The sequence below is a fragment of the Cucurbita moschata genome, unplaced genomic scaffold (assembly GCF_002738365.1).
Source record: "Cucurbita moschata cultivar Rifu unplaced genomic scaffold, Cmos_1.0 Cmo_Scf00011, whole genome shotgun sequence".
Classification (NCBI taxonomy): Eukaryota; Viridiplantae; Streptophyta; class Magnoliopsida; order Cucurbitales; family Cucurbitaceae; genus Cucurbita; species Cucurbita moschata.
Window position 1 is genome coordinate 4,541,015 of NW_019268527.1, and position 13,271 is coordinate 4,554,285.

At 38.4% G+C, this 13,271-nt stretch overlaps 2 protein-coding genes and 1 non-coding gene across 5 annotated transcripts; 2 read left to right on the forward strand and 1 right to left on the reverse strand.

The window, feature by feature from the left end:
* The first annotated feature begins 1,124 nt into the window (after positions 1–1,124).
* LOC111449597 (transcription termination factor MTEF1, chloroplastic) lies at positions 1,125–5,920 on the forward strand. 2 transcript variants are annotated; one of them, XM_023089557.1, is made up of 4 exons: positions 1,125–2,139; positions 3,876–4,182; positions 4,259–4,334; positions 4,524–5,920. In XM_023089557.1, exon 1 carries the CDS (start codon positions 1,215–1,217, stop codon positions 2,136–2,138), a length of 924 nt encoding a protein of 307 aa, XP_022945325.1. In that variant the 5' UTR covers positions 1,125–1,214; the 3' UTR covers position 2,139; positions 3,876–4,182; positions 4,259–4,334; positions 4,524–5,920. The 2 variants fall into 2 exon arrangements, with proteins under 2 accessions (XP_022945325.1, XP_022945324.1); XM_023089556.1 differs by having other exon boundaries at positions 3,876–4,144.
* A 3,429-nt stretch (positions 5,921–9,349) lies between these two features.
* On the forward strand, positions 9,350–11,610 carry LOC111449595 (transcription factor CSA-like). 2 transcript variants are annotated; one of them, XM_023089551.1, is made up of 3 exons: positions 9,350–9,977; positions 10,058–10,519; positions 11,142–11,610. In XM_023089551.1, exons 1-3 carry the CDS (start codon positions 9,605–9,607, stop codon positions 11,384–11,386), a joined length of 1,080 nt encoding a protein of 359 aa, XP_022945319.1. In that variant the 5' UTR covers positions 9,350–9,604; the 3' UTR covers positions 11,387–11,610. The 2 variants fall into 2 exon arrangements, with proteins under 2 accessions (XP_022945319.1, XP_022945320.1); XM_023089552.1 differs by having other exon boundaries at positions 11,160–11,610.
* A 479-nt stretch (positions 11,611–12,089) lies between these two features.
* Positions 12,090–12,196, reverse strand: LOC111450076. The gene has a single exon (XR_002711765.1). It is a non-coding gene; the product is annotated as a U6 spliceosomal RNA (small nuclear RNA).
* Positions 12,197–13,271: the final 1,075 nt, after the last annotated feature.

Genomic DNA, 13,271 nt, shown 5'->3' on the forward strand with positions numbered 1-13,271 from the left:
TTTATTTTAACACCATACACGTTTACCGTTGAGGCAACAAGTTTTCACATTATTCAATTAAACACTTAGGGTGAATTATAAACCTCTAATTCTTTGAGTAAATTGTATTTTTATTTTTTAATATTTGGATTATGTTTAGTTTAACTTCGAAATTCTAATTTTTATCTTACATAGATCGGTTTAAGTTGGCCATGATCGTTCGAGCTAATTGAATTGACTTTAGTGGTTAAAAAATTAGGGTTGACCAACACTCGGTTAACTAGGGTTTGGTAAATAAAAAACAGAGAAAATTCATTTTTTAAGCATGCTAGTTGCCTGTACCAACCTCTCGATCTTCTCCCTCACCCTCTCCCCTTCGTCACTTTCCCACCTAATCTTCGAAATATCGATTAGAGCCAAGTCCACTGCATTTTTTCACTCTCCAACCAATGTAGGAGTAGGGAATACTTCGTTACCTTCTCTAACCAATGTACCAATGTGATGTTAAGGAATGTTTCGTTCCCCTTTTCAACCAACAAGAGATCTCACAATCTACCCTCGTGAGACAATCCACCCCCTTGGGAGCCTAACGTTCTCACAGACACATCAATTATGAACAACTCAAGCCCACAACTAATAGATATTGTCCGCTTTGGCCCATTACGAATCACTGTCAACCTCACGATTTTAAAACGCATCTACTGAGTAGAGGTTTCTACACCCTGAATGCTTCGTTCCCCTCCCTAACACATGAAACATATGCATCAATAATATGTTGTACTATTCAAAATTACATTAGGTCAGAATGATCATGAAAATAATCTCTTCATTGACTTTAGTAATGTATCAACAATCGTCGAAGATATGCAAAATTTATCGAGACTATGGAGATTAAATATTTTTATATTATATGTATATATATTAATTTAGCAAATAAATGACTTTTTTTTTTCAATAAACAAGAATTGTAAATAGTTATCAAACATATTTGGATTTCTAATTAAAAAAAAAAACAAATAAAATTAATTTTCAAATCTCCGTAATTTAAAATTTTATTGACCAATAGATACTTTATATATTTTATGATATAATTTACCAATTTATTTATTTTCCGGTAATTTTATAAAACATTATCTAAGTTTTAAAGAAATAAACTTTGAAGTAAAATAAAAATTCTGGGCCACTTCTCTTCTTCATCGTCTTCCTCCACAGGAAACAAATCTTCGGTGTCTGAAATGATGAGCAGAGTCCAAAATCTTCCTCCATGGAATCTCTTCCTCTTTCCTCGGTCCTCAGCCCCATCTCTTAACCCTCTGAGAAACCCTAATTTCAGAAAACCTCGGTTCACCATTTCCCTCAATTCCCAATTCTCCGACCATTCCGACGCCGGCCTTCTTTTCCGGCAGAAGATACTCTACCTCGAGAATCACCTTAATGTCGATTTCCGGAAAGCATTCCGTGAAAACCCCGATTCTCGCTCCGCCACTCTCTCCGCCGTCAAGTCCGTTGAGGTTTGTCTCTCTTCCATGGGACTCGAGCTCTCTGCAGTCGGACGCGTCCTCGACATGTACCCTCAGCTTCTCACTTCAGACCCGGACTATGATCTTTATCCTATCTTCGATTTCCTTCTCAATGAGGTTCAAATTCCATTTCCCGACATTCGGAAATCCATAGTTCGATGTCCTAGACTTCTCGTCTCCGACTTGGACCTTCAATTGCGACCTGCGTTGAAGTTCTTGCGCGACCTAGGATTCGTTGGGTTGAATGCCATCACGTCCCAGACGACATTGCTACTAGTCTCGAGCGTTGAACATACGCTTCTACCCAAGATTCAGTACCTAGAAAATTTGGGCTTATCGCACAAGGATGTGGTTAATATGGTATTAAGGTCTCCGGCGTTGTTGACTTATAGCATTCAAAACAATTTGGTTCCTAAAGTGGATTATTTCTTAGGAGACATGAAGGGTGATTTATCGGAATTGAGAAGGTTTCCGCAATATTTTTCGTTTAGTTTGGAGAGAAAGATTAAACCGCGCCATCGTTTATTAGTTGAGCATGGATTGTCACTTTCTTTGTCGAAAATGCTGAAGGTTAGTGATGGGGAGTTCACAGCAAGGCTGTTAGAAATGCGTTTGCAGTCGTCGACGGCAGATGGTTGAAGTGAGTTACTTGCTTCCTTTAGTTTCATAGTTTCTTCGGATGTGATTATTTATGAAACTATACGTCTATATTAGTGTATTTTCACTGTACATTCTAGAAAAGTAATTATAGAATCTTCAGTCTTTTGTTAAAATTGAAAGAGTATTTCACTTGATTACCTTGCTTATGGCTCTCTGCAATATTGAAGTGAGTTTGGCTGGACTTGAACAACGATGACTTAGAACCAGTGGCTTGTTACTGTCGACAACTACATCGAATTATGGATGATAGCGAGTCCATCAATTGATTCGTAGTGTAGCTATGGAGTTAACTTTCAAGTGGTATTAGTAAGCTATGCGCATGTTTCATGTTGCTGCAGCCAGTAATAATTCACACAATCCATTTATAGGTAGTTGGCATTTGGACTTCTTTGACGATTTTGTTCGTCAAAGTCTTAGATTGGCGACCAAGTCCCTTATCCTTCTCGTTTCCAAGGGAGGGGCCAACCGTCCCGGTAGAAAGAAGTTAGGTATGAGGTTCAACTGGGTGTCAAGCTACTATTACTTTAAAAACCTCTAATTTTTTGGAAAAGAAATTGAGAAAAGAAGTATGATCTATGATCTTCTGTTAGCCGAGTCTCGAGCGCTTAATTCTTTGATAGAGACAGACCAACCGAAGCACTTCTTAAGTTCGGAATGTCGATATTTTTATGATGCAAGATCTTGATTGATGCTCAGCATCTGTACATTTTGTATTGACTGTCCAACTTTCTATGGAATGCCCTCTAGCTCACCATGTTTAACTAGGACTTTGAATCTCAAGAATTTGTAATCTTAGAACAAGCTTACGTGAATAGGATTTGTTTATACAACTAAGTCCTTTAGTACTAGTAATTTATAATTTTAGAAGTATCATTTGGGACAGTGATGATTACCTATCGTAAATGTTCGATGAATCCTATTTTGAATGATACCAACGCATCTTGTTTAACAACTCTTTTGGACGATCTTTTTAATTGTGGGATTGACAACGTATTCAGTGTTTTCACCAAATGGATTAGATCCTACATACCACAAGGACCTGTGGTTCTTCAAATGCTAAAACTTGTAGTCCTGGCATCTTGGTATTGAGATAAAAATGATATTTTGTATATACAATTTACAATGCCTGTGTTTAATTAAGTGGTACACATGGTTGTATGCAACTTATTTGATAATAGGCCTTTCACTTATTTGATGCTTCTTATGAGCTGTCTGGCAACAGTGATTTAGTAGACGATGCTTCACTTGCAACAACGAAAATATATGGATCTTTATACTCCTTGGGGGTCTTCTGTGCTTTTCATTTATTGTATTTTTTTGCTTTGCAATGAAGTTCAACATGTTTTGTGTGAGATTCCATATCGGTTGGAGAGGGGAACGAAAAATTCTTTATAAGAGTGTGAAAACCTCTTTCTAGTAGACGCGTTTTAAAAATAAAACTTTTTTGGGAAAAACTCGAAAGAGAAAGTTCAAAGAGGATAATATCTGCTAGCGGTGATGAGCTTGGACTGTTTCATTTAGAGTGGGAATTAATCAGATGGTCATAGTCGAGTAGATGGGGTGAAGAAAAAGTTTGCATTGCCTCCAAATATCTATTATTGTTTCTATTATTGAACTGGAATCCCCATCTGTCCCACACACACGTGCTGCTATATGAAATCCTGGATGAATATCGCTGGCGTTAGTTTATGTCAACTTTTTCCTTCCTTCGTGCAGGAACTGTGATTGAAATGATCTTACATCTCAATCGACAGGAGCAGGCATTGCACCATGTTCATCTGTTAATGCAGGCCTTCACTATTTAACTTGATTGGAGTTATTTACAAGATTGTACCCATCTTGAGAGAGATCATCAGTCAGAATGTTTGCTGTTTGAACAGAGAATACCCAAAATACAAAGCCTCAGCACGTCCGCGATTACCACCATTTGTTGATGCAATGCAGTCCCTGACTACCGTAGTTGGTTGGTTTGAGAGACTTGCAAGGTTGGCCCCATTGCAAATCACATCATCACATCTGAAATGTAATTTCCTGTTATCATTACAAGAACTCTCAACTTTTATATTCTAATACCTTGGTCATTGTTTGAAATTCATCAGAAAGAACATGTCGTTGGATTTGCTAAAGGCTCAAACTTTAAGGAAGAAAGGGACAGGTGAACCCCCAAATCAAATGGTAAGGCAATGCCAATCTCTGGCTCATTAATGTTGGACAAGAAATTTTATTTCTAGTGGAAGAAAGTTAGTGGGAAAATGGAACAAGATATTGTTCCACCAAAGTTAGAAATAATGAGAGATTTCATAATGCGTGATGATTCATTTGGTTGTTGAAACATGAGCCGTGCAACCCGGTTTCTTGTTGCAGAGATGCATCAATGTCGCAGTTCAGATTACAGGGTACGTTGTCCATTACATGGCAGATTTTGATGGGTACAGTTTGTGAGAGGGCCTATCTCTTTCTCTGTTTCTCGGGACAGCAAATGCAAATTGGGGTCTGCAGTCGTCACCCTCTGGTCTCTTTTTTTCTCCCTACAATCAATTTGCTCAGACACAGAGAGAGAGGGGATCCTGTCCCATTCTTTAATCATTCACCCTCGAAGGATGGGATGAATTTTGATTTGAAATTCATGGTCTTCATTTAATTCTGTCTCTACACAGTATTCATACATTATGGATCTGTTCTGGCTGCTTGTCTCTAACACAGATCTGATTCACAGGAGAACGAATGTTCTGCAGAAGTTAAGTTGGTTACACTTATATTGTGCATTTGATATCATTAGCTTAGTTTATACATCAGGCGTTGAAATGGAAGTGATTTTGGTCTTGGGTATTTGTTATTTGTTTGTTTTCTGCATTGAAGAGTACCCTTCGCCACTACCATTAGTTTCCATTCCGGATCCTTCCAAGGGAGCAAACCCAACCGAATCTCATTTATATTGTGGGCCATTTCCTTACCAAATTCTTTAATTACAGACTCATTTTCAGGCTCATAGCTACCCTTTGCTCCTCTGCTGGCCATTTGGGGTTGAAGAAGGTTAGTAGGCACTGCCATTTTGATGGGGTTCCTCATCTTTCTTTCTAGGAAGAAGCCAAAACAAATGAGGCTTTTCTGTCAGCATTACATAATGACATAACCCAGTCTGAATTGCTGTCATAACTTGATGACATTATTTGTATGATCTAAGTTGATGAAAATTCCAAAGTTTCTCCCCCTGGAAAGCCATAAGATTTGGCTGATAGTTTTGGGTCTTGTTGTTCATGATGAAAGGGAGAGAAGAGAATGAAGAGGACAGAGAGTTTGCACAAGTGTGTGAGAAGGGGATCCTAAGTTTGCTTGTTCAGGTAAGCTGTCAAAAGTCACAATAATTCTGCTATTAGGAAGCTGTCAGAGGGTCAGTTCTGTAGGGCAAGAAAGGCCGCACGTGGGATTGGCAGAAGAACGAAACAAATGCCAAAAACTTAACCTCCAAAGAAATTTTAAGACCTTTTTTCGTTGTTTTTGGTGCAGATCAGACCAGACCAGACCAGACCAGAAAGGAAGTAAGTTAACGAAGGGGGGAAATTTAGGCGTTGAGCAAGACTGTTACACACAGTTTTACTTGTCAACATTGCCTTCATTTTCTGCTTCTTCCTACTGTTCTTTGTCTGACTACACACACTACACGAAAACAAACCTTTTCAAATCATTGTCACTTTTACTAAATATGTTCATTGATGAATGCAAATTACTGTGATTATCCCATAATACAGTTCAAACAGGCAGCTTTCTTTTGTTATATTCATTGAATCCTTCATAAACTAAGAGAATCCCTTTTTTAAAGCTGAATATAGCTCAATGAAGGAAGCTTTTATTATCATCTTTTAAGACTGAAGGGTTTGATTCTCCAATCTCCACCCCACATTTGTCTGACTTTTTTTCTTTAAAAAGAAAACCCCCGGTTCTTACTTGACGTGTAACCGCCCAAGCCAGTTATTGTCTTTTTTTGGGTTTTTTTTTCTTTGGGGCTCTCCCTTGAAGTTTCAAAACGTGTCTACCATGGAGAAGGTCTAATTCTACTCCAACCAATGTCTCGCACCGTCTGTTGATTGGATTTGATATTATTTCTAACAATTCATGTTTGCCACTAGTAGATATTATCTACTTTTGTTTGTTACGTATCACGATTTTAAAACGTGTCTTGAGAAATGTTTCGTTTCCCTCTCCAACCGATGTGAGATCTCATAATCCACCTCTCTTGGGGGCTCATCGTCCTCACTAGTACAATGTCTAATGTCTGGCTCTAATGTCATTTGTAATAGTTCAAGCTCACCGCTAGTAGACATTGTCCACTTTGGCCCGTTACCTATCGTCATCAGCTTCACAATTTTAAAACGCATCTACTAGGGAGAGGTTTCCACACTCTTATAAAGAGTGCTTCGTTATCTTCTCCAACCAATACGTGATCTCCCAAATGGTAAATGTGATTCATCTCTTCAAAACACACGTTTACAAAGTGTAACCACAGTGATACCAGCTCATTGGGAGTCCCACTGTCGATAAAAGGAGTACTTCCAAAGAAAAGGGTAGGGTGTGTTTTATTTGGTACTGCAACCATTAACTCAAAATCTCATGAAATCTCTTTCTTTTTCCCTTCTTGTTTTGGTTGGCTTGTTAGCAGGTAAAACCAAACCATGAAGGCAAGAAGAGTAAAAGGGGCGTTCTTTTATGATCCTAAAAGAAGCAAAGTTGAAAAGTACCTGAAAGGGGATTTTGGTTGTGTGTATAAAGCCAAATGGAGTATAGATATCCAGAGCTACAAGATTAGATTGGTAGATGGCTTAGGAAAGCAGGGCAGATGAAGAAGCATGAGTGTGAGATGTTTGGGTCAGAGAGTTTGATAAGTCATTAATGGAGATAGTGTGTTGTTTGGTTAGTAGTTGTTGTTCAAACCGCCCTTTTTGACCATTACTGTTCACTCCATTGTCACAGTTGATAGTACATTCCTGATACACTGTGCCAAACAATGCCAAATAATGAATTGAATGAAACCTCTGATTTCGGGGTTCCCAATGAGATAATAATAATAAAGACAGAACAAGAAAGAACATCACTCTCTAATTTATGCTTCCAAGTTTGTTTGTTTCATTACTGTTGCAGATGTAAGCCTGAAGCCATTCATGTAATTTTCAGGTACATTCCTTAACATCAAAATATCTACCTTTTTTTTTCCCTTTCTTTTACTGGTCCCTTTTTAACTTCTCTTCCCTTCTTTGTACATCATATTGGGCGGGCAACTGAGGACACTGGGCCACGAAGGGGGTAGACACAGGACAGTGTATCAGCTAGAACGTTGGGCCCTGAAGGGAGATGGATTATGAGATCCCCATATCGATTGGAGAGAGGAATGAGTGCCGATGAGTACACTGGCCCCAAAGGAGAGCAGATTGTAAGATCCCACATCAGTTAGAGAAAAGAACGAAACACTATTTATAAGGGTGTGGAAGCCTCTCCTTAGCAGAACACGTTTTAAAAACTTTGGGAGGAAGTTTAAAAGGGAAAGTTAAAAAAGGACAATATCTACTCACGGTGGGTTTGAGCCATTAGATCATTAAACTCTCCTTATCCACCCATGTCCCTTGAATGCTGAAGGAAGGACAAAAGTTTGATCTCAACACCCTTCCTCCCTTCCTCGCCTAGATTTACGAAGGTATCATCAGAAATTATTATGTTTCAAAGAATTTATCTTTGGTATAAGCATGCGAAGTCGTGTGAACGTTTGAAACATTCTCTACAACCTCCTCGAACTTCAATCTTGAGTGTGATAGACAATGTTTCTCAGCTGTAGGAGGCAGGCAGGGCAGCGTTTAGCAGGCTGGGTGTCTGTGTATTCTAATAACTAAGGTGTCAAACTCAAAACTATCTCTCTCTATAGATAACTGTGTTTGTTGGTTTCTGAAATGCCTACCATAACCAATAGCCTACCAGGGACAGCCATCCCCCAAACCCACCGGTAGCAGTCTCGTGATTTTAAAATACGTATGTTAGGGAGAGTTTTTCACATCCTTATAAGAAAGGTTTCGTTCCTCTCTCCAATTGATGTAAGATCTCACAATCCACTCTCCTAGGAGACCCAGTGTCCTCGCTAACATACCGCTTAATGTCCGGCTCTGATACTATTTATAGCAGCCCAAGTCCACCGCTAGCAGATATTGTTTACCTTAACCCGTTGCGTATCGCTGTCAGTTTTAAAAAGCGTCTATTAAGGAGAAGTTTCTACACCTTCATAAGAAATGTTTCGTTTCCCTCTCCAATCGATGTGAGATCTCACAATCTACTCCCCTAGAAGGCCTAGCATCCCCACTAGCACACTGCCCAATATCTAACTTTGATACCATTTGTAGCAGCCCAAGTCTACCGCTAGTAGATATTGCCCGTTTTAGCCCATTACATATCGCTATTAGCTTCACAATTTTAAAACGCGTCTATTAAGAAGATGTTTCTACACCCTTACAAAGAATATTTCATTCCTCTCTCAATCTCAAACTCAGTAGAATCTCACATTTAATTATAGGAATCTCACATTTAATTATAGAAATGTATTACATATCAATTAAATGACATGAACATGAGAGCGAGGGAGACATGACATGAATGAGATAAATATGAGGTTCATCGACAAATGTGCAAACAACTCAAATCGACAATTGTGCAAACAACACAAATAATCAACGCTGTCGAAGTAGATAGACATAGTTGCGTGCTCATTATATTACGAAATATGTGGACCAAATAAACGTATCGTAGTCCACTCCATCAAAATCAGAGCCAAACGCCCCATGAAAATCAAGAGACACACACACAAACTTGCTTTCTTCTTTCTAAGAAACATCTTAATCATTCAAAAGAGAAACCCCTTCCCCACCCCATTAAGTTCATCTGCTATTTTGCTGATATGATAGCGTAGAACAGTTCCATTTCAATTTCTTATTAAATTCCTAGCAGTTATGAACGCATTCAGATTGGACAAAGAAAGATGCATAAGATTTGTTTGGTTTGATTTCTCCACTGACTTTTCAGACATTCATAAATAGAAATATATCCGTACACATCAATATAATTAATATCTCCTTCATGTTTGACACAAAGGGTCCTATAAATTTCACTTTTTTTTCCCTTTACAAGTTTAATATCAAGAATTCAACACATCAAAGACCAAAATCAAGCCAAATAAATCCAAACTTGAAGTTCGTCAGCATGTTCATGTTCTTGTCTTCTCTTCAATCAGCTTGAAAACAACACTTATTGTTACTGTTTACCCTCCTCTAAAGTTTCCCCTTCTTCGTACACTGCAATATTCCATTTCTTTCCAACCCATTTCTTATTGATCTTCATTTTCATCATCATTTCAAGTTTTTGGCCTATAAATCTGAAAAAGATGCAAACTTTCTTGTCCTAAAGCCACTAAAATGGGTATGTTAGATGATGATCATGATGATCATGATGATTTTGGGGTTGGGGTTGAGGAAAGTTTGAATCTTGATCTTAATCGTGCCATTGTTTCTTCTTCTCAAGAGAGTTCTGAAGTTCTTGAAAATGGGAGAGGTGTTTGGAACTTCCCATTTTCATGTGAGTCCATCACTAGAAGCTCAGAGACTGATTTCAGTGATGGGTTTGTTGAAAACATGAACGAGCCCTTAAATAAAGCCAGTGGGGCTCAGTCTAGGCTCTGTGCTAGAGGCCATTGGCGGCCTGCTGAGGACACCAAATTGAGAGAGCTTGTAGCCCTTTATGGCCCCCAAAACTGGAATCTCATCGCGGACAAGCTCGAGGGAAGATCCGGTAAGATTTCCAAAACTCACGTAAATTTCCACACCCTTGCAAGGAATAGTTACTCAATTTCTCTGTTTTGGGTTATGCAGGGAAGAGCTGTCGACTGCGATGGTTTAACCAATTAGATCCGAGGATTAATAGACGGGTGTTTAGTGAGGAAGAAGAAGAGAGGCTAATGCAGGCTCATAGGATATATGGGAACAAATGGGCGATGATTGCGAGGCTTTTTCCGGGAAGAACGGATAACGCTGTGAAGAATCATTGGCATGTCATAATGGCGAGGAAATACAGAGAGCAGTCTCGTTCATATAGAAGGAGGAAGCTGAGCCAATCTGTTTATAGAAAAATGGAAGAAGATTTGAGTTTCCTTGTACTTCCCAAAGAACAAGACAACCGGCACCCGACAGCTCGTTCTCCGTTTGGTGCTGTTGATTATGGCTTTTTAACCCAAATGGCCACCGCTGGAGGAGAATCAATGAACAGTCATCATAGGCTTAATCAACCCTTCTTCAGCTCATGTTCTCCGCTTTCAACTCTTAATGTTCTTCAAGGTTTGTTGTTCGATTAGATTGAAGTTATGATATTGTCCATTTTGAATATAAGCTCTCGTTGCATTGGACTTTTCCATAAGGCCTCATACCAATGGAGACGTGGGACTCTCTCCCATTAATCCTCTCCTCGAATAAAGTATACTATAGAGCCTCTCTTGAGGTCTATGTAGCCCTCGAATAGTCTCCCCTTAATTGAGACTCGACTCCTTTCTCTAGAGCCCTCAAACAAAGTACATCCTTTGTTCAACACATAGTCACTTTTGACTACACCTTCCGAGTCTAGCAATTTCTTTGTTTGACACATGAGGATTCTACTGACATGACTAAATTAAGGACATGACTCTGACGACTCTGATACCATGTTAGTAATCACTGATCTCCACAATAGTATCATATTATCCACTTATGAACATAAACTCTCATTGTTTTGCTTTTGGTTTCTTTAAAATGTCTTGAATCCTTGTAATAGTATGATATCGTCCATTTAAGCATAAACTCTCGTGAGTTTGCTTTGGATTTTCCCAAAAAGTTTCATACCAATGAAAATGTATTCTCTTCCAACGATCTTCCAACAGTCTTGTCTTATCCAAGGTTCGATTTTGTACTATGATTTTTTATGAAGGTTTGATGGCGTGTGCAGATCCCAAGAGCAGATTTTGGGAAGGAACAGGCCATGGATTTATGGAACCACGCAGCCACCACCAATACCAGCCATATAACACGGTGGCGTTAGCATCCAACGACGGCGTAGGCGGCTCACAAGTGGCCACATCTCACGTTCTAAGAGGTGGATCTTCATCAGTAACGGCGGAGACAACAAAAAAAGCACCACCATTTATCGACTTTCTTGGGGTTGGAGCCACGTGAAGAGGGTGAATCTCAGATGGGATTTCAAAGGATTAGAGAGGTAACCGAAGAATATGGAACTAACCGGTACAGAGTGGTGAAACATATGATATTATCCTCAATGTTCTTCGAGCTTTGTTTTCCTTATTAAGGTTACTTTCTTTTGTTATCCTTAATCTCCTCGACGTCTATTGTTTTATGCCTTTCAAGTCAAGAAACTTCTGGCAATCAGCTACGCACCTTTCCTTGCCCAAAATAGTGTCTTCGATGGATCGATTGGAGCACCATTAAATGTTTAACGTCGTTATTATCTTTTATGATAACGAAAAATTGATATCTTTCTATATTTGTTGAACTAAAATACCCTTAAAACATCTTAATGACTGGATCTGAGTCGTTACAAATGGTATCAGAGTCAGACATTGGACAACGTGTCAGCCTTCTTGCTGTTCCCCGAAGGTGGTAGACACGAGGCAGTGTGCTAGTAAGGACGCTGGGCCCTAAATGGGGGTGGATTTGGGGGCAGTCCCACGCCAGGACGCTGGGCCTCAAAGGGAGTGGATTGTGATGTCCCACATTTGTTGTGAGGAGAACAAACCATCCTTTATAAGGGTGTGGAAACCTTCCCATAGCAGGCGCGTTTTAAAGCCTTGAGGGGAAGCCCGAATGGGAAAGCCCAAAGAGGACAATATCTGCTAGCGGTGGATCTGGGTCGTTACAAATAAAAAATTTAGACCATTTCTCGATTTATGCGTGTCATCCTTGCGCAGGGGCCATGCTAATCTTCTCTATATCGTTCCAATTTTATCGGATGTCCCTTAAGAAGAAAGGAAGAACTGTTCTATAAATCGACTAGTTTTGTCTACCAAACTAGGAAGCTTGACCTTGAAAACAAACTTTGAGTGTGTAATCCAACCATAAAAAATTTATAGGGATGAAAGTTTGAACCCTCTCGGCCTTAAAAAATTTATGTGAGGTCCTATGTAGTTGGAGAGGGTAATGAGAGACACTATATCGGTTAGAGAGGGGACCAAAACATTTCTTATAAAGATGTGGAAACCACTCATTAGTGAGTTTCAAAACCTTGAGGGGAAACCCGGAAATGAAAACTCAAAAAGAACAATATCTGTTAGTTTTGGATTTAGGCCGTTACAAATGGTAAGAGTAAGGGTGGTACCAGCGAGGACGCTGACCCCCTCTTTCCCCAAGTGATCCTTATAAGAATGTGAAAACTTCTCCCTAACCGGTGATTGCGTCAATGAGGACGTTGGACCCCATAAGTGTGTGAAAACCTAGCAAACGGTTATACGAAAGTGATAGAAAGTGATATGAAGTTGATAAAATTTGGATAATTCTCATTAAATAATTTTTGGATGAGCTAATCGACTCTTATTCGAAGGTGAAAATTTTTGGATAATTATAATTAAGTTTTTTTTTTTTTAATCCCAATCTTTAACATCTCTAAAATTCTAAACATAAAATTAATTGTTATAAAGGTTGAGATTGATTATTAAAAAATTATAAATAATTCATAAAATTAATTTTCTCTTAGTAAATATTATAAACTAGATTAATTAAACCCAATTAAACGACAGCGTTTTGTTCTATATTTCTATATTTAAATTTTTCTATTTTTTATAATTAATTTTGCCACCATTTAATTGAATTCTACTTTTCAATTTTATAAACATATTAATCTTTTTTTAATTTTTAATTTGATGTAATCATGAAATTTAAATATTTGAGGTGGTTGACCTAAATTTATTAAAAAGTCAATATATATATATATAATGATTATTAATTTTAATTTCTTATTTACTGGTTTTTTTTTTGGGGTTAGAATTTCAAATTTGGAAATTTAGAAAAAAAATTCAATATATATATATATATATATTTATACTTCAGC